Source organism: Mycteria americana, chromosome 15, assembly GCF_035582795.1.
Source record: "Mycteria americana isolate JAX WOST 10 ecotype Jacksonville Zoo and Gardens chromosome 15, USCA_MyAme_1.0, whole genome shotgun sequence".
In the NCBI taxonomy this organism is placed as follows: Eukaryota; Metazoa; Chordata; class Aves; order Ciconiiformes; family Ciconiidae; genus Mycteria; species Mycteria americana.
In genome coordinates, this window is record NC_134379.1 from 12,841,803 (window position 1) to 12,861,498 (window position 19,696).

The following is a 19,696-nucleotide window of genomic DNA, read 5'->3' on the forward strand; positions in this document are numbered from 1 at the left end:
CTAAAAGTTTTGCTGTTTAATTACTCAATTAATTACTGTTCTTAGGAAACTTCTTAAGGGTACGTGAGTGCTGCGGTTCACATCTGCTGTGAACAGGTGCCGTGCTGGTTTCTAAAATGACCGATTCAAGTGCCAGGTCTCATCGGGTGAGGAGGGACATGGACGCTGCTGGCAGCCCCCTGCAGCGCGGGGATGCCAAGCCATGCCGGGGGCTCGGTCCTGCTCATCTTCCCCAGCACAGGTCTCCCACGCTGCGTTTTCCAACCTGGGATACCAGGCAACCTCTCCTTTTACCCTCATTTGCTGAAAACACACGTTTTCAGTGTTTGCAGAGGTTCGGACATTGGCTCCCACTGGGTGAGCGATGGGCACCCCACGGCCACGATGGCGGTGGCACAGAGGCCTGCTGCTCCATGACCCCCATCCCTATCCCCTGCCAGGGACGGCCCCGTCCCCGCACGGCCCCTGCGCCGTACCCCACCTCCCGTGGAGCAATGGCTCCAGCCAGGGCGAACTCCCGAGGCGGGCCGGGCCTCACGCCCAGGCCGCGCTGAGGAGCACGGCCGCGGCCCCGCCGCCTGCCCGGCTCCGGGGTCCCGGCCCGGCCCCGGCCGCCCCTCCGCGACCGCAGTGGTACGGCCCGGCAAATCCGGGCCGCCTCAGGGCGTCGCCTCCCCGCTGGCGGGCCGCGCAGCCGGCAGGTAAGGCCGGGCCCTCCCGCGCCGCCCCTCGCCGGGCCAGGACGGGCCGGGGGCGGCTGCGGCGCCGCCTCCGCCGGGGGCCGGGGCGGGCAGGCGGGCCGCAGGCGCTGCCGGGGAGCGCCTCGCCCGCGGCGGGGCCGGGCCGCCGGGACAGGCCCGCCGGGGCCTCCGCTGCCTGCGGGGTAGGGCAGCGGGGCTTTTCCTCAGCTCTCGGGAGCGAAATCCTCCACACGGGAGGTCGCAGCAGCGGTGAGAGGGCTGGGGCTGGCCGAGGGGGATCAGCGTGCCGTGGGGTCGAGGTCTGGGGCAGTCCTGAGGGGTGCCTCCGGCAAGGGCGCACCGCCGCGGGGAGCCGGGGCCGGGCCGGGGGCGAGGGGCCGGCAGAGGCCTCCAGGGCTGCCCGCAGGCCGGGCTGGCAGGCGTGTGGGTGCGTGAGGCCAGGCCTGGGGTGCCAGATGCACCCCGGTGCCCCCCAGCTCCGGCAGTTTGTGGGTTTCCTGAGCCAGGGGCGGCAGCGCGGGGTCTGCTGGCTCCTGGCGGGTTTGTCTTGTGTGGGTTCACCCGGTTTTATTCTGAAGTTTTCAGTACCCGCGGTGTCCCGTGGCAGAATTTCACAGCTGTAGACTGTGTGAGGACGAGCTACTCATCTTCCCTCTGAACTCCCACCAGCTGCTCTCGTATAGATGAGCTGCTCCCCAGCTCTTAAAGAAGATGCATTGAATATTCATTCCTTGTTCATTTTTTCCAAGCTACTCGTGAGTTTATAGGCCTTTCTCCATCAGCTGTTTTTTTTGTTTCTTTCTAGCCTCTTCCATTATTCAGTTTTAATTATATTTACCTTCTGCCTTTGTACATTTTCTCTGTCATTTTAGTGTTGGGGGAAGCAGTGCTGCATGCAGTATCCCAGACTCTATGTCATTGATTTATATGGTGGCATAATGAAGTTTTCTCTCCCTTTCCCAATAGATGTCTTTGCTTTTTTGTCTAAGCACTGGATTCTATTAAAACATCATTTGTCTGACGGTCCTCTGTAATCTCTCAGTGTCATGAGGCCCTCTTCACCATTTGTCTCTTTGCTACATCAGTACTTGGAGAGCATGGTTCCTGCTGTCTCTCTTTTAGTCCTCTCAGTTTTACTAGATATTTACCCAAGAGAAAACCTTCCCCCTCATCCTGTGGTGGCTCAGTGTCTGCAGAAGCCTTTCAAAGCAGTGTAGCTGATGTGGTCAGAGCACCCAAGCAGATTGTACCTACTGGATCTCCCTCACCCATTTGCTTGCTCACACCTTAGACAAACTCTTTATAGATTTGTGAGTGTGGGTTTTTTTCCCAATATATGTTTGTTTGGGGTTTTTTTAAGTATTTGCTGAATCTTTGTTGCAATTTCTATCAGTTTGCCTGGAACAGGTGTCAAATGTACTGGCCTGAGTTTCCACAGAACTCCACTGGGATACTCTTAAAACTTGGTGGCCATTTGCCACCTTCCACTTATTTCGTATTAAGGCGGGGTCGGAGAAGTGACCCACTGCACGTCTTGATTCAGTTACTGCTGAAGTGAGAGATTCAGAATATTGTCTAATCTTGGTGATTTGTTACTGTATTTTGTTGGCTTCCACAGTTCTTCTTCTAGACAGTTCAGTTTGAGAGAGATCCTCAGCTCTGTTCTTCATAGTTTGAGATTTCTGCCCTGGTGACTCCTCAGCCCCCAAATTCCTCCATGATGAAAAGGGATGCACAGACTTCTTTTTTTTTTTCCCTCTGCTCTGCCCTTGTCTTCCTTGAACGGCCCTTCCATACCTTGGTTTTCAACTGACCCTGCAGATTCTGTCAGGCAAGAAGGTGTATTACGGTCTTTCCCGTGGATGCTCTTTATTTCTCTGATTCAGGAGAGTCTGTCCTCATCGTCAAAAGATTTTCTGGCTGATAAATAGCAACAAGACTAAGCCTGACAGCAGTAGTGAAGGGGGGGGCAAGGAGGCTGTTAGCAGTCTCTTAGCTGAAACCTGTACTGCAGAACACCCTGGGCTCAGCAGGCTGTATTCATGTGGGTGCAGTGGTGCCACGCTGAGGATGAAGTCAGCTCTTGGGGCAGTAACTACAGTTATTGTAATTAAAAGAAATTACTTTGCTCTTCTATCCTGCTCCCCAGCACAGTGTGTCAGGGCAGTATTCCCCAGCTTTCAAAGAACTTCCTCAGAGTATAAAGAGCAAGCTTCTCCTGTAAGTGTCCTTGGAAAACCCCGTTTCTCTGTTCTCCTTCTGATTTCTCTACTTCTTTATTTAGGGTTTTGGGGTGATGCTTATCTCTGTAATGACAAATCATAACTTAGCAGGGATTTCTTTCAGTGGCGGTGCTGGCTTAAACAGCCTCCTGTTCACTGCTGCTTGTTCCCACTGCCCCTTCAGTTGTATCGGTGCAACACATGTTGAGCAGTGGGACGTGACGGATCCAAGTTAAAAACAACCTAGCAAACCCAGCAAACTTCCTCCCTCCTTGTCCTGAAACCTACGTCAGTTTTCTGGTCCAGCTCTGCCTGACACTGCACAGAGCTGCCCTGGCACAGCTGAGGGAATGGGCCATGGTTAGATGGAAAACGCTGTAGCGATTCTTTTGGGGCAGGATTGCGATGATGCTTTCTGGGTGCCAAGGGCAGAGCTTTCTAGAAAGTCTACAACATTTTTAATTTACTCTGTTGCATGCTTTAAGCTTTCTGGTCATTTGCCAAAGTACAGGTACTTCTGTGCCTGTTGTATATTTGGCTTTAGCTGGTACAGCCTGGGGATGCTGATCAGTTGTACAGCCCCATCCTGCTCTCTCAGCAGGGTCTCTGCCAATGTCAGTGCACCCCAGGTGGATAGTGCTGGGGGTGGAAAGCAGCTGTTCTACAGTGATTTTTAGCTGTATGGTTGAACAGATTCCTTGCACCTGGCTCATTCATTGAGCATCTTCCAGTCCCTTCTGTGAATGAGGTGGCACAGCTCTCTTCGTGGTGTGTGCCAGTCTTATTTGTCGGTCGTTCAGTACAGTGATGAGTCTGGGTTCTGCATAAAAGTAACAGTATATGAGCATGTGGCTGGGGGCATGTCTTTGTTCTTGGGTGGAAATTAGGTCCTTGTGGGCAAATTTATAATTTTATAATTTTTGTAAGTTGTCTGTAATTAGGAATGTCATCATTTTGTTTAGCTTTTTCCTGGGAAATGATCACAAACAAGCAAATTTGTCTTGCATATCTATTTGCAAGAGAGCGTGACTTGTGAAGCATAGTGCATGGTACTTGTGCAGTGAGTATCTAACCTTAGTTGGCATCCACTAGCATTCCTTGGGACCTAATTTCATTACAGTTGACTAAAATGCAACATTTTCAGTTTGTGAGGAAGCATAATTTTGGAGGGCAGCTGTGAAATACAGATTTGAAACTTAGTATGTGCCAGTTGGTTTAAAAAAAAAAAAAGTCTCAGAAGCATTTATGCATGGATATTCCAGAGTTAAATACTGGTTTCACAGCATGTCTGAAAGCTCCCAAGGGCTGGGGCTTGTAAGGTACCATGGCTTGAGTGGAGGATCTCGAGATTTCCAGCTGCTGGTTGGTGCTTAGACTGCCAGACTCCCAAGTGAACCTTATTCCATGGGTGGTAGGGAATAAAGTTCACATGGGAGGTGGTTTCAGAATTTTCCTTGTAGCAGAAAATGTGAAAACCTTGATAACCTGGGCTTGAGTGTAGTCTCTTAGAGTTTTCTGGCTTTCAGCAGTGGAGCCACGAATATAGATGTAGTTAAAACCTGTAGCTTTCAAGCCTAAAATAGGTATAATAAATCACATTTTAGGTATAGTGCTTAGACACTGTCCTAAAGACTGACTGTAAAGGGAGCTCAGACTTAGTAACGTAGGCCGTAGGTCCCTCAGCACTGTAGGTGTTCAAAGTGAAATGAGAAATTCCACTTCTGACAAGAGGTCAACTGAAGGTTAAAGGCTGAGATGGAGTCACAAAATCCTGCTGCTTGCTCACTGTACAAGTTGGCGTTGGTGATCCTAAAGATCTCCTGTCCCTAAAGTCTATTTATCAAAAATAACTTTAAATTCAGTGTTTAAAACATTATCAAAGCCCTGTTTCTTCTGTTTACGTCAGGCCTTGCCCTGCTGTCAGGGATTACTCTAGGCAGCAAATGTCAAGTCAAATATCAGTTGAGAGTGAAAATTCAGAGTATTAAAGGTGTGTTTGTCTGTAGGCCAAATGAAAAGGCATTTTGTTAGAAACTTGTGTACAAACCTGTACAAACCTCCTTTCATCTGGTTTGGTGGTGGCACATAAGCCATAACACGTCTGCTGCCATTTCAGTCCTTCCCAGCTACCAGCTGAGGTGGGATGCTCCATTTCTTGGTATTTTTGTCTGCTCTTCCCTGCCTTTAGATCCTGACATCTTCACTGATTTTTGCTTTCTGCTGTTGATGAGGATTGTGTTCTCCCTTCTGACCATCTTCCATCTTCTTTTTATTGCTTTGGAGAGGGCCACGAAAGGTGTTGCTGATGCCTCTCATTGAAACCTTAGATGAGGCACAAATGGGAACTGAGATATGAGAGCTTTCTGGAGCCCACTGTTGCATGTGGGTAGTTTAGTCAAGCTGGGTTGGTTGGCGCTGGGCTCCAGAAGACTCCCAGCGCAGGTCTCTGGTGGCTGAGAAATCCCTGGCGTGGTGTTCACCTTTCTCTATGTCCAGTGGTGCAGTTCAGAGATCAGGGGTTTTCTCAGTACTGCCAGGAGAGCCTCTTCTGCCTCTGTGTGTATGGTGTGCTCTGTAGTCCTGGCTGTCCCTGAGCTCTCTGGCATCTCACTTGCTTTCCAGGTAGAACCAGGTGTGCAGCCATTGGGCCCTGCCTCTGAAGGACATGAAAATTTCCCTCCCAAAAATGCAATAACAGAGCAAGAGAGCAGCCAACAGATAGAGCAGCTGGTGAGTTGTGAACCTGGTTTTGGGTGAAGGAGTACTATACTTTTTCTTGGGGTTTTCACCCATGCAATTCAGGCAGAGATTTTGGGACTGAAGTCTTTTTAGGTGCAGCTGCTCTGCAAAAGTGGGAAGTTTGGGGAATCGGTGGGAAAACACAGGCCATCGGCATGGAGAGTGTTGCTTGGTGGCAGCTCCAGGTATTGGGCTGGTGGGGGAATATGTCACACTAAAATGAGAGGGAAACACACCAGTAGATTCAGTGCTGTGTTTGGTTTAGTCTTATTTGAACTGGGAACAGATATGACTGACCTGGGACAGATGTCATGTGAGGAATATGTTCCTTGGGAATATTCTAGCAGACTAGGATAGTTCACAGTGAGGTTTAGCAGTTGTTATCTATCTGAGGAACCAAAAGTGGTAGCAAGTAACTGGAGATAAAGGTACATAACCGGAGGATGTCTGCTCTCTGTTAGATGTCATTTGGATTAGAATAGGAGCTAAGATAGCATAGCTAGTGTTTCAAGCTGAATATTTTACACAGGTGTGTCTTTCTGTCCCTGCATCCTATCTTCATACTATTCTATACAAATAGGAAGAATCTGTGCAAAGGGGAGAGAGAGAACTGTTTCCAGAAGATTAAAGGCTTGGGGAAGAGAGGAATAGCTGTTTCACTTGAAAAGTTTTTTTGGTTTTACTACCTTTTAAAAAAAATCTCCCTTGTTTTCTATATAGTTTATGTTTGTCACAAAGAGATTTTCTTAAGAAAATAAAAATAGCTGATACAGCATTGGGTCTGAGAAGCTGGGCTTGAATTTCTTATGCATTGTAAGAATGTGGACTTGCTGATCTACTTATGCTTGTTTCATGCAGGAATTTGAACTCAAGAAAAAGCGCAAAAAATGTGAAAACCTTGAGCATGAAGTGAGGAAAAAGCATAAAAGATGCAAAGAACTGGTAAGTGTTCTTGTTGCCTACTGTTGTGAGCATAATGGTGGAAGAGGAGCTAGGTTGTTGCATGCCTCTCTTGCGTTCTCTACAGTTTATCTTAATAAGGAATCACCAGTCTTTCTCTTAATTTGAACAGTGTCACAAATTTTGGGCTCCAGCCCAAATTGTTTAGTCTTTCGGCTAGCTGTGGGTTGAATACAGCTACATAAATCACCAGATGAAACTCCGTGGCCTTTGTTAGTTTGAGGAGATAGTTACCACTTTCATATGCACTCCAGACAAGTGTTGAAAGATTTCTGCATCTTGAGGTGGTAATTACACAAACCTGTGGTCATTTTCTTGTGCTTCATATTTGTTGGATGAAATCTTGCCCCTGTTTAATTTCATGGAGGTTTTGCAGGTCATATCACAGCATCTGGATTTCTCCCTTCTGTCTCTACTTTGTTGAACAGCACTGGTGGCATTAGTGACTATGACAATGTATAGTTTCACCCAAGGGTGCTTAACCTTCTGAATAGATGTTTTATGTCTTGCTGAAATCTCAGTTCAGGTCAGTTCGAATGCATAGCTCAGACTCATATGCAGTTCATAGTGCATAGCTCAGCCTCATTGTCTGGGTTAGAATGGGATGTTTAAGATTCCTTGTTGGTCATTGTATGTTGTTAGACAGTAGCTTTTCAAGGTCAAGAAGGGACCAACTCACCTTGAAGTACTGGGACTTAGACTGTGCGCACAGGGAATTAACTCTTGGGATAGCCAGAAGACATTTGATGCCCCGTCAAACATTGGGATGGGGAAATGTGTGTGTATTTATGTGTGATTATGCAACTACTACATTCCTCTAATGCTGTACAAAGTTGCTGCAGGTGGACTGGACCTGACAAATTCAGTCAGTGTCTCTCCATATGTCTGTGGTCTCCTGCCTGCTCAGAGACAGTATTCTCTAAGGCAGAGTGATAGCTGGCTCATGTTGCTTTCTCAGACTGAATCCTGGTTTCAGTCAGCTGTTTAAAACTCTTGAGTTTGCAGTCTAGAACTCTCTTTAACATCATTCTTCCAAATAATTTTTCTTCCTTAACTGAAATTTGTCAAGAGGACTCTGATCTTGAGCCAACAGTGAAACTTGATGAATTGTTGTAGGTGGAGATGGAGTTCTAGACAGCAGTATGTAAATAATGTGACACTGGAGCTTTGAAGTAGACAAGGAAATGTCTTTCTCATTCTGGGATTTGAGGCTACATATAAACGGGAAAAGAAACCTAAGAGATCATCTGGCATAGGGCTGGTATCTGCTTGAACAGTGCTGCACACTGTTGCCTTCCATCCCTCAAGCAGCATCCCATCAGCATCCTGCACCATCAGTCAACAGGAGCAGTGGAGCTGCTCTGCAGAATAATTTGGGGGAGTTAGTCTGAGGGCCTTGGTGTAGTAATGCCTGCTCTTTCCGGACAGGAGATCCAGCTACAGGAGGTACAAAGTGAAAATGCACGACTGGCTGAAGAGAACTTGCAGCTGAACGAAAAGGCTGGATGGGCAGGACAGGTAAAAAACGGTATCTTTGTTTGTCAAATGGAGCATTAGTGTCTGTAAAATTTTGCTGAGAAGAACTTGCTAGCATGCTAGATTTTCAAGTTGCCAGCTGAGTAATGATCACGTGCCCATCTCTGTACCTCTCTGTCCTGCGTACCCCATGGTAACTGCAAGCAGAGCCGTTAACTGCCCTATTTTTATTATAGAGTTTCCCAAGACTTGAGTGAGATGCTTTGTCCTTACTTAAGTTCATACTTGGTTTACCTGTGGTAACTTGTTAATGAGTTCATAACCAAAGACGGACAGTGGTTGGTGGGGAGCAGTGTGCACTGGTCAGAGTGGTAGTACAGCAGAAACCGTCACTGCAAGTGGTGCAAGCATATGGTGTGTTTGAAAGTCCTCGGTCACCTCTGACATTTTTTTGTGGTCCTCGAAGAGGGGTCTTGGTGGCTGATGATGGGGCAGGGGAGAAAGCCACCCCTGCAATTTAGAGCTGCCCTTGCCGGATAGAATACCCAAAAGCATCAGGTCTTGGGACAAGGGCAGGATACTTGCACTGTTCAGTTTGCAGAGGGGATTTCAGGGGAGGGTGGCCGCACCTCAGAGGGTTGTGTTCTAGGAACATGTTGTTGCCTGTGAGAATGATGGAAGAGTTGGTATTCCAATGAAGATCCTCCATGGGTTTCTGTTCCCAGCTCCTTCTCTGAACAAATGTAATGCACAAGAGATAGAAAGTCACTTGTCTGTCCCATATGTCAATGTTGCCACCATGCATAAGGCTTCCCACATATTTAATAACTGTTTGTTCTAAGTGGAAATATTTGTCTTTGCTTGATAATCTGCATTCCTAATAGTCATCAAGCCATAGCGCACTCTAGAACCAAAATATGTTGCTGGAATTTCCTGTAGTAAGTGGAGGAGGTAGACATGATTTCAGCAGGCTACTGAACTTTCTGTACTGTGTTTAATCCTGTTTCTGTGTTTAATCCTACCATCTAGGATTAAAAAAAGCTCGTAAACCTTTGTGCTTTTTTGGTATCTCTTCAGTATGTAGCCTGTTCATATCTCAGTCTCTTCCTCCTTGCAAATGGGGAGGGGAGATGAGTCTAGTGGGAGAAGCGGTATGTGCAGATAAAGTGTCCATCACATTGAGGACTGATACAAATGCTTGTGTATTTGTTTTGAGTGAAAGCCAGAGGGAGAGGAGGTTCATGATTTTGGGATCATTACAAGTAGAAAGCAGGTCTGTGAAACAACCTATTGAGATACAGAAATAAATTGTCCTCCATTATTTATACGAGGAATACCTATGGCTACTTGTGCTAATTGAAAATCCTTTCTCTTCAGGTTGAATCTGAGAATGCTGACCTGAAATTGCAGGTTGTTTTGGTTACTAAGGAACGGGATTCAGTAATTCAGACGAATCAAGGACTCCAAACCAAGCTGGAGAATCTAGAGCAGGTGCTGAAGGTCAGTAGGATCCACATGACTGATCCATTGGATGGCACGTTGTCTCTTTGCTTTTTTTGTCCATTCTTTTGTCTCCGTGCTTCCGTTGGGAATTCTGCTTCTGCGGGATCCTGGAACGTGACCTTCCAAAGTGGGCAGAGGTGCTTTAGAAAGGCTGCTTCAGGGATTTGGGTGAGAGGGGAAATAAGGTGGCCATCACTGATTTAAGGATTTTCTTTGAATGCGTTGCTCTGTCTTGTGGTAAGAGTTTCTTACTTTCTCCTCTATTTAATGATGACATGAAATACAGGCCACGTTTTGACTTAATGGCCCATGATAAGACACAGGACAGTATTTCAGTAATGTCGCCCTTCAGCTGTCTGTGAATTGTTCTGCAGCACATGAGAAATGTGGCTGAGCGAAGGCAGCAGCTGGAAGTCGAGCACAAGGAAGCGCTGCTAGTCCTGCAGGAGAAGCAAGAGGAAGTCAGACGGTTGCAGCAGGTATGCAGCGTATGAGAGAATGGACATTTTACTCTCTGAATCCCTGGAAAGTGATGGCACTCCTGCACCTTGTTTCCTTGGAAGTGCGGTGTATGGAGGAGGTATACGTGAACTTGCAGGATCAAGGAAACCAGGGAAGAGTGTCTGTATCTAGGCAAACTGGTACCTGAGCAAAGTGAGGGGCTTTTCTCATGAATGGCAGTTCTGATCTCTCACTGCTGCTTGTCCAAAAACCAGAGATGCTTTCAGTCTGCACAGTGTTTTAAATCTATAATGGTCTATCAAGGTGGTGATGATAGTAGAAGTGAACTTAGGTAGGCTGCTTTCTTATTTACTCTATTTCTTATTTCTTCTTAGGCGCAGGCAGAGGCAAAAAGAGAACATGAAGGAGCAGTACAGCTTCTAGAGGTAAGACAGAAGAAAACAAGATGGACAACAAGGCTGCAGATTTGGTATCTTTTGTACTTAATGTCAGCTTTCTTGATGCCGTGGGTTTTGTTGGTTCTTGAGCAAAATACTTTAACATCTCGATCGGGTACAACATGTTGCTGCTGTGAACAAGTATTGGTTGTGCTGGCAGAGTAGTCTCTGGGGTCAAAGTTTTCAGGGATTAAATCCTGGCCCGCCCAGTCCTCAGATAGGTTACTTCGTTCAGATTGTGCCCAACAACTCTTTCAGGGATGCATTAAGTAACCAACCTCAGATCTTCCTGTTCCATTTTCCAGGATCATCTGCAGGAATACTTGCGTCCATGTGATTTGAAATTTCTTTTGTGTGTATGTGCTGTATGCTTTTTGTTAGGGGAAAAAAAGGAGAAATGTAACCTTTGCCTGAGCATAAAGAATGATGAAGTTTGAGGTAGCTCCCTTGTCCCATTTGCTAGGCTAGAACCAGCTGTGTGAGTGCTCTGACATCCACACAGAACACACTTTGCTGTGGTGGCAGACAGCTTAACGGTGCAGCCTGGCAGATGTGATGAGCACTGTTTTGGTTTTGATTTGCATTATCTCAGTGTTTATTAGGATGACTTTGAAGAAAACCTTGGCTGTGGATTCCTGGAGCTGCAAAAGCAAAGCACCAAACCCTGCAACTTGATGTGGTGATTTAGTGGCTGCCAGAGAGTTGGGTTAGGTGTGATGGCAAACGGGGCAGCTTCTGCTCTTTCAGTCCCCTGAGGTTTTCTGAGTACTAAAACATCTGAGCCCAAGCAGAATGCCTCACTGTACAACACCTCGACAGTGAGATTTCATGCTAATGAGGCCATGGCCCTGTCTGCAGTGGTGACATGCAGTCAGAGGTGGCAGGCTGAATTTCTGGTGTCCACTGCTGTGCAGCAGCTCTGTGGCTGTTAGGAGCCCAGGAGAGTTGAGCAAGATGGTAAGTGTCCTTGATGGAGGAGGTTGCTCCATGGCTGCAAATAGCATCTCCTTTGAAGGGGGCCTGACCTGTATCTGAACTGGAGAGCCTGAGAGTGCTGGGCTCCTGCTGGGTGGGATTGAATTGTTGCAGGCTGGGTGAATATCGTGGGGAAGTGACATTATGTGTTGCCCTATTTCCATGTCCTTTCTGGGATATCTGCTTTTGGCTGCAGAGACAGGATCAGAGCTGATACAGGTGCTGCTCTTATGTCAGTTGTTATTTAGCTGGCTTCTTAGCAGCCTTTAAGGGAAGGGAGGTTTGATGCTTGCCAAACGTTTTCTGAACTAATTCATTGAAGGATTGGAGAAGCTACTTAGGTTTAAACTAGACATCAACCTGTGCAAAGGAAGAAAGGGACAGTAATTTCATTCTACGTTTGAGAGGCTGGTTGTGTTCTTCCGCAAGGGCCTCATCAGTTAAATATTCCTGCTTTCATGTTACTGGTATGGAGATGCTTTATAAGTCAATGACACTAGGTTGGACCAAAGAAAGAGAAATTGTCATTAAAAGCTAGTTTAATGTGGAGCAGCAGTCATTTAAACTACTTAACTATAATCATAGTCATTCCAGAACATCAGTGTAGGGCAAAATTAGGGGGTTTGGGGTGCCTACACTGCATATTGTAATTTTTACATGTGTTTGGATTGCTTTTTGATGTAATATTAATGAAGAATGAGTGTGATCCATTTCCCTGTTGGAAGAGTTCAGCCACATGATTGTCTTACGTCGAGTCTCCCTCCTTGGAGATAGTAAAAACTCAACTAGACAAAGCCCTTGGCAACCTCCTCTTGCTGACCCTGCGTTGAGCTGAGGGAGCTGGACTAGGTGATCTCCAGAGCTGCCTTCCAACCTGAGCTATTCTGTAGTTTTGCGATAAGGCAATGATGTGGGTGAGTAGAGGTATGGGATGGTTTCTGTGTGCAGAGCTGCCATGGATAGAAGAACTGTCTCAGCTTAGAAAGAAAACCTTGAGTGTTATGGTCATGGGAATGAAGGAGTTCAGTAGTGGTTCCAAAGTACGTGAGACAAGATTCTGAACTGCCTTTTGCACTGCATAGATACAAAAGGCAACAGCCTGACTTCAGGAATCCAGTGTAGAATTTTGTTGGAAAATATGGTGAATAGAGCTTAACTTTGCTTGTTTTCCCTGACCGAGGAGCAGGGTGCATGACTGAGCAGGGTGCATGACTGAGCAGGCTGTTAGCAGCTTGAAATCACGTCAAAGCCAAGTTCTGAGCTGTGCCTTGATTCGTAGCACTCCTTGGTCTCATACCTTGGGAAAGGTCTGGACACAAAGTGTCCATTCTGTTGATTTTATGGGTAGCTGCAATGTGGTGGGAAAAAAGGGCTTGAAATTTAGCACTGACACTCAAGGCATATTGTGATTTGGCTCAAAGCATATTGTGATTTGGAGGCCCTCAAACAGTGCATGGTTATCTTATTCATGCATTTGATATGTGGGGTTTGGCTTTTGTTTAGCAAGGAGATGCTTGTGGGAATGAGGTGGGAATCTCAGTATGGAACAAGGCAGATACTGTAAGTTGGTGAGAAAAGAATTTCATTCAAACTGAGGGTTGGGCTATCTTTGGCAGATTGTTGATTTTTGGCTAGTGTAACTGCTGATGTGGTTTTATATCTCTTTTTGCTTTTCTTCTTGCTACCAGAGTACTTTGGATTGCATGCAGGTACTGCTATAATTGTGTCAAACAGGGCATTTTTCTCCTCTGTCCTGTCTTTGACAGTTGCTTGATATTCTTGTTTTAACTATACTCTGGAAAAGATTGCAAGAGTGTCACCTTCAAGAAATAAGTGTAATTAAAGGAGCTACCGCTATGAGTTTGATGGAGCAGCTGCTTTTCTGTTTAAATGCTTTGCTTTCTCAACCAATTAGAATTAGACGCTTTATTTTTTTGGCATTTCCAGATTTTTAGATTTGTCCAACTGTGCACCTCCTCCATGTGTCACATACATTTGAAGGTCTTTTGGACTGCAGGTCGTTCCCAAGAGTGAAGTGTTTCCTTCAAAACTCAAAAGCAATGGCAGTATCGTTGCCAATGCAAGTGCTGTGGAGAAAAAGACAGATCCTGCTGGCTTTGTAATTGGTTGGAAGGTGGGAAGCAGAGGTTGTGAATAATAGTTTTCACAGAAGAGATAGAAACTAATGAAGTTACAGTCTGGGAGCTGTGCTAGCTGGCCTGTTCACAAATGATTTGGAAAGAAGGCTTATATGGAAGTGATGGGGTTTGTAGCTGATAGAAAACTGCTTTCAACAGTCACCTTTAGATCTGACTGCAAAGAGCTGCGAGAAGATCTCTTGAGTAAGGGGGAGATTAAATGACAGGTAACACTGTGCAAAGGCATGCACGTGGAGAAGAAGCAGCCGTGACTAAACATGCAAAGTGCTGGGCTCTGAATTACCTGTTGTGGCAGGAAACACAGTGTTTTTTTTAAAATGTCAGCCTAATTCACAAGTCTGGTCAAAAAGGCAAGTACAGTGTTGGGAACTTTTAGGAAAGGAATTGGAACAGCCCAAGGACATTATTAGGGTATGCCCACATTCTGTAGAAGTAGAGTTATGTGTGGAGTTATGGATGTTCCTTTCTTTAATCCCTTTGGCGTTAGCCCTGCTTTGAGCAGGAGTTTGGACTGCAGACCTGTAGAGTTCCCTTCTAGCACAATTGTGATTCTCTGATCTCAAAAACATATAGCAGAAGATACAGAGAAAGGTAGCAAGGGACATCTGGATGGGGAACGTCATCTGTAGGAGAAGTGTAATAGAGCAGCCAAGAAGGAGAGTGTCTGAGAGGACAGAGCTGAGCTGGTGGTGGTTGGATCTAGGTTGGTGTGGAAAATCAGAGTAAGTTCCTGAATTGGTGGTTAAACTGAGCCCACCAAGCTCTGCTCCCTGCTCTTGCAGCCTCTTCTGGTAATCATGCTACTCAATCTCAGTTGGTGTGAGGCTCCTCTTTGGATTGGGCATAGACACAAAAGTCTGCTCTCTCTTGTGTCTGGGTCTTGATTCCTGCTGGTTCCCTGAAGCTCCTGGCTGTGTCCTTAGGCTCCTCTTCCTTATCCCCCTGCCTCCTGGAAACTTGCTGCACTGCCCTGGAAACTTGCTGCCTGCCCAGCTGTGTGAACCTCTGCAAGTAGTCTGCTTGAAGTATGCATTGTGTATGATGTCTCAGTAATACTTAAGGGTTGTGTGTACATTGTTTTGAATAACACAAGATCTAAAAGACACCTGACTAATTAGGTGTCTCAGAATTAAACTGTGGATTATCCAGGCTATTGGCTTGGCCACCAGTATAAATGGATTTAAACTGTGATTAATAAATTACAGAACCAAGGTACTATTATGATGCTATTAAACACAATATCCAGATGCATCTGCTGGCTCAGGTCTCCAGACAAGACAGGAAAACCCTCTCTGGTCCTGCAGTCGTTCTGTACCTGTCTTTTGGCGTAAGCTGTGTGCCAAGGTGGGATCAGGGACAGATGTTGGTTTAGAGGAAGCCCTACCAGTGCAACTGTTCTTACTGTTCATGGTTTCTTTTCTCTATTAAGATGTAATGTGTAGGGGAGAAGCATTTATATGAAAAATCTTAACTGTAAGTAAATTCAAACACACATGATTGCAGAGGAATCCTGTACAACATGACGTAGTGAACAAGGAGTTGACTCTGAGCAAGTGGAGAATGCAGACACTTCTGGAAGTTGCTCATGGCATCTGATATTCTCAGAGACAGATATGTTCAGAGACAGTTACTTCTTGCCAGACTTCAGAGACTTCACCAGGCTTCCCTTAAAGACTGAGAGTGCCTAGCTAGTTGTGAAGGAAACAAGTGATAAACTGACATGTTTAAAACAGATATGTCACAATACAATAAAAATGCATGCACCCTCGTAAGTTGGTAGGGGGTGGGCTAGAAAGATTTTGTGGTACTCTGAGACAAGAAAGAAAGCTTTTTCCAGGTCAGATGTGTTATTTTTAGAGCTGCCTAAAAACCAGACTTTGTCTCGCATAATATTTCAAGGCATGATTTATTTTTTGAGTTGGAAGGAGAAAAAGACACTTTAAAAACATTTTGTAGAATGGAAAATTTTGAAGAGCACAATGCGGTCATCTGTTTTGATGCATCTGACCTAGGCAAAATGATGAGATGAGCGACTACAAAGCCTGGTGTGATCTCAGCCCAAAGAGAAAAAAGGGAACAAATGTCATCTCTTGCAAGGCAGAGCCTGCACCTCAACCAGATGCAGTAATGCCAAATTAAATATTATCTGCATTAGCTCAGTTGAAGAACTGCTGATTAGATGATATATTCCCATCCAGCACTAATGCTTTTTGTTTACTTATTACCTGAAGTACATGAGCAGGGTGTACGCAGGATATCTATCTAGGAAGCCAGAGTAACCTGTTGCACAGTGGAAGAGTGAGAAGAGGGAAAGGAGCAGTTGCATTCTGCTGGGAATTGATATGCCTACCACTAGGGAGTATGTGGGGATGCGTAAGGACAGCCAGGACTCAGCAATATTTTGGAAGGGGAAGACCTAGAGATGGTAGAAAGAGAATACTAGAAAATACAAATGGTTCTGTGGTAGAAATGTGTCCCTCCCTCTCCTTAGTATTTCCCCAAGGCTCCCCTGCATCTCATCTTGCTGAGATGTAGCTTTCTTGTACTCAGCATGCATTTTCCTGGAGCAAGTCATCCCTGTAGGACCTGGTGGCAAAGTGTCTGGGCTGCCCATGTCAAAGAAACGTTCTGCAACATGGGCCAGCGTGCTGATGCTCTCTGCCCTTCGTAGTGCCTGGAGGAGCCAAGATCTGGAGGGACAATCAGGAGTCCTGCCCAGAATGGCAGGAAGGCCAGGATAAGGTCTTGGGAGCTTGCTGGAGCCTCTGGAGTGATGGACAAGAGAGCATTGGGAGAGCAATTCCTTTTGGAGATGTGATTTAAATGCTCCAATAAACATGCAAAGCCTTTTCAATCTTTTTCTTTTCAAGGCTTATTTATCTTTGACTTATCTCATCTGGTCTTGTGCTTGGATAGGATGTTGAAGTTGAAACCCAGCAATTCAGGGATAATTCCTAATTGAGCTTGCAGTCAGTCTCCTCATAGACGATGAGTCTCAGGTTTTCAAAGGTACTATAGGCACAGAGCTGCCAGTTCCTAATGACCATTCCTGGGCAGGGCACACCTTTAGGTTCTTGGAGTCTGAGACCCACTGAAAAGATACAGAGAAAGCAAATGCTTTTTGGAGCCTCACTGGTGGTTTTGATATGGGTTTGTGCCTCATCTTGTGTCTCTCCTGTCAGGCCCGGGTGAAAGATCTAGAAGACCAGTGTCGCAGTCAAACAGAGCAGTTCAGCCTCCTGTCTCAGGAACTCAAACAATTCCGTCTTCAAACAGGAAAAATTGACCTTCTCACCTCTACGCTGGTGACTTCTGAGCTTCCTCTTGCTCTGTGCAGCTCTACCCCACAGCCCCACTGGGAGAAGGGTAATTGCTGGAGATGCCTACGAGTGTTTTGACAAATGAGTTGTTGTTTGTGTAAATGGAAAGGTGTAAAGGAAATAATGCAAATGTTTAGTTAACTTTTGAGATCTCTCTCTCTCTCTCTCTCTCTCGTAAATACTTTTGGTTCATTTTTTAGTCCTAAAGAGAACTTGGCATTTCTCTGGCCAAAGAGACCCCAGGGTGTCCAGGCTGTTGCACTGTTAAATGAGTCACATTTTTAGAGGCTTGAGCTGCTCTGAAGGGTTTTTGCTCACTGTGATGCTCACAGATGATCTTGTATTCTGCCTGTGGCTAAAAGTAATGGACAGATTATTTTATTGCAGAATCGACTGTTCCCGGATTGCTCACTCATCAGAGCGCAAAGAAGGCTCACAATGAAGAGACTGATGAGTTGGAGTCGTCACAGCGGGCACCTGATGCCACTCTTGGCTCCCCAGTTGGTGCTACCAGTTCTCAGAAACAAGCCAAGAAAGTGGAATCTCAGTCAAACTCTTCAAAATCAGAATCCATGCAGAACAGTCCAAAATCCTGCCCAACTCCAGAGGTCAGTATGGGAGTCCCCTCTGTGGCCTGTGCTTTGTAGCCACAAGGGAATAAATGCATTGCTGAGAGCACCAATAATGTTGCATTCATGCCCTCCTGGCGTGAATGGGGGAAAAACAAGAGAAAAGCCGTAGGAAAAAATTGAAAAGCCCATGGATGCCCATGTCTGTAATGCTTATTTGAACAGACTGCTATGCTCCAGGAAGCAAACAACTGGCTAGACAGAGTGCTGGGAGCTTGGAGAAGGAGTGGAGTGGGGAGGTCGATTGGTGGGAAGTGTGGGAAAGCTCTTGCTAAGCTGCCTTGTGACATCTCAGCTACTGTTAAAACACACAAAGGCTACAAACTGTTATTTTTAACATGCTGAGGAACTGTGTCCAGACTATTTTTGGCCTTGAGCTGTGGATGAGGGGCTCAAACTTCTTTGCCGGTGCTTTTAGGTATTAAAATTTTATTTGGTAAAAAAAAAACCATGAAAAGATGCTGAGTTTGTACTAGTAGAGGGATGAAATTAATAGGCTTTTCTTGTTTGTGTCACCGAGATCTCATAGATGGTTGTTGCTTTTCCTCCCCAGGAGCTCTTACGTAGTATTGTAGGGTTCACTTAAGCAGTCTTTCATACTCTCTGCTGTACATCGCTTGATGTGACAATTTAGGGTAAAGTAGTGCTGTGAGCGGGGCTGGGTGTGATGGCATGAGAGGCAGCTTTTGCTCTTCTGGTCCACTGATGTTTCCTGAGTACTAAAACCTTCGAGGCTACATCGAGTGCCTCATTGTACATGTGGAGGACACTGAAGTCTTGAGCTACTGAGGCCAGGGTGCTAACGAAGGGATGCTGCCGTGGCAGGCAGTGTCCACCACTGTGTAGGAGCTCTGAGAAGCTGTCATGTTCAGAGACAAAGTGAAGGTCACACCTGGGCAGGAACAGGTATGTGACTACTATCAATTCTGTAGTGGGAAAAATTACTATTTTTTTTATTTCAAGAGAAAGCTTGGAAGCCACCATGCCTTCATGGAAAGATAAGGCCAGTAGTGCCTACAGAGGTCCATGTGGAATCCTTGGAAAAGAGCCAGTGTGTAGAGCATTTGGCTTCAGCAACACATGGTTATAGGAACACTCCAGAGCCTTAGCCAGGCTGCTAAAAGCTACTCCATTTGGATCTCCCTTTGGGTGTTACAGGGTGCAGGTGTTTGTTATCCTAGGACATGATGCAAGATTGCATTACGAGGAGTATGCTACCTTGAAAAGGTGCTCTGAACTCTTTCAAAGATTAACTTTGGCAGTTCATATACTAGAAAAAAAATACCTACTTTGTGTTCTGGTGCCTGTGATGGGTCTTCATCAATAATACATTTGCCTTGAGGTCTGCTTTAAAAAGGCAGCTTGAATTGGTTCATTGGCACCATTTCAAACAAACACAGGGGAAGTGCATTTCCTCAAAAAGTATGATTGATTACATAACTGGTTGCCACTGGATGTAAAATTCCAAAATATCAATGGGTTCAAAAAGACAGATAAATTTCTCGCAGGTGCTCCTGCCAGTAGCCACCAAATGCATTCAGGGTGCAGCCTTCAGCTTAGGAAGTCCCTAAGTAGCTGATTGCTAGAAACCGAGAGGCTGTACCAGGAAGAGGAGAGTTACATGCTTGCCCTGTCTCTTGTACGCTTTCCTTCAGCATATGCTACTGCCTGTTACCAGAGCCAGCTGTTTGGACTAGATAGAGCTTTGGTTGTAACCAACAGGGCCTTCTAATGTTCTGAAAGTACAAAAACATTATATTGAAGTATTTACAGGTGCTGAAGGGGAACTGCCTGAACAAAAGCGCTTAGAGACTTAGACACCTAATAGAGCTGTAAGGTCTCCTGTGTTCAGATTACCATTTATGTTGCACACAGGGACAACTACCATTTAGAGATAGCAAGAAATGAATATACTGAATTATGGATATGGTGGGTGGAGGGGCCCTCCAGAGTCCTTAGTCCAATCTGCTCCTCAAGTGGGGCTGTCACCACCACTAGATCAGTCTGGCTATGGCTTTGCCTAGCTGACGCTCTATGTTCTTCAAGAATGGAGATCTCCCACCTCAGTGGGAACCTGTCCCATGGTTTGCATCACCCACCTGGGCAAGGAGTT

General features: G+C 45.8%; 1 protein-coding gene across 7 annotated transcripts in view; it reads left to right on the forward strand.

The window, feature by feature from the left end:
* Positions 1–569: 569 nt before the first annotated feature.
* The window catches only part of TSPOAP1 (TSPO associated protein 1), a 50,320-nt gene continuing 31,193 nt past the window's right edge, over positions 570–19,696 (forward strand). For 5 of the 7 annotated variants that reach the window (XM_075517823.1, XM_075517824.1, XM_075517825.1 and 2 more), the window contains exons 1-5: positions 9,479–9,598; positions 9,976–10,080; positions 10,438–10,488; positions 16,817–17,000; positions 17,342–17,562. In XM_075517823.1, coding sequence (XP_075373938.1) covers positions 9,979–10,080; positions 10,438–10,488; positions 16,817–17,000; positions 17,342–17,562 — 558 coding nt within the window. In that variant the 5' untranslated portion in view covers positions 9,479–9,598; positions 9,976–9,978. Of the gene's footprint in view, positions 702–5,545; positions 5,654–6,520; positions 6,605–8,050; positions 8,141–9,475; positions 9,599–9,975; positions 10,081–10,437; positions 10,489–11,092; positions 11,458–16,816; positions 17,001–17,341; positions 17,563–19,696 lie in introns of those variants that run through there. The other 2 variants (XM_075517829.1, XM_075517826.1) reach the window with 2 other exon arrangements.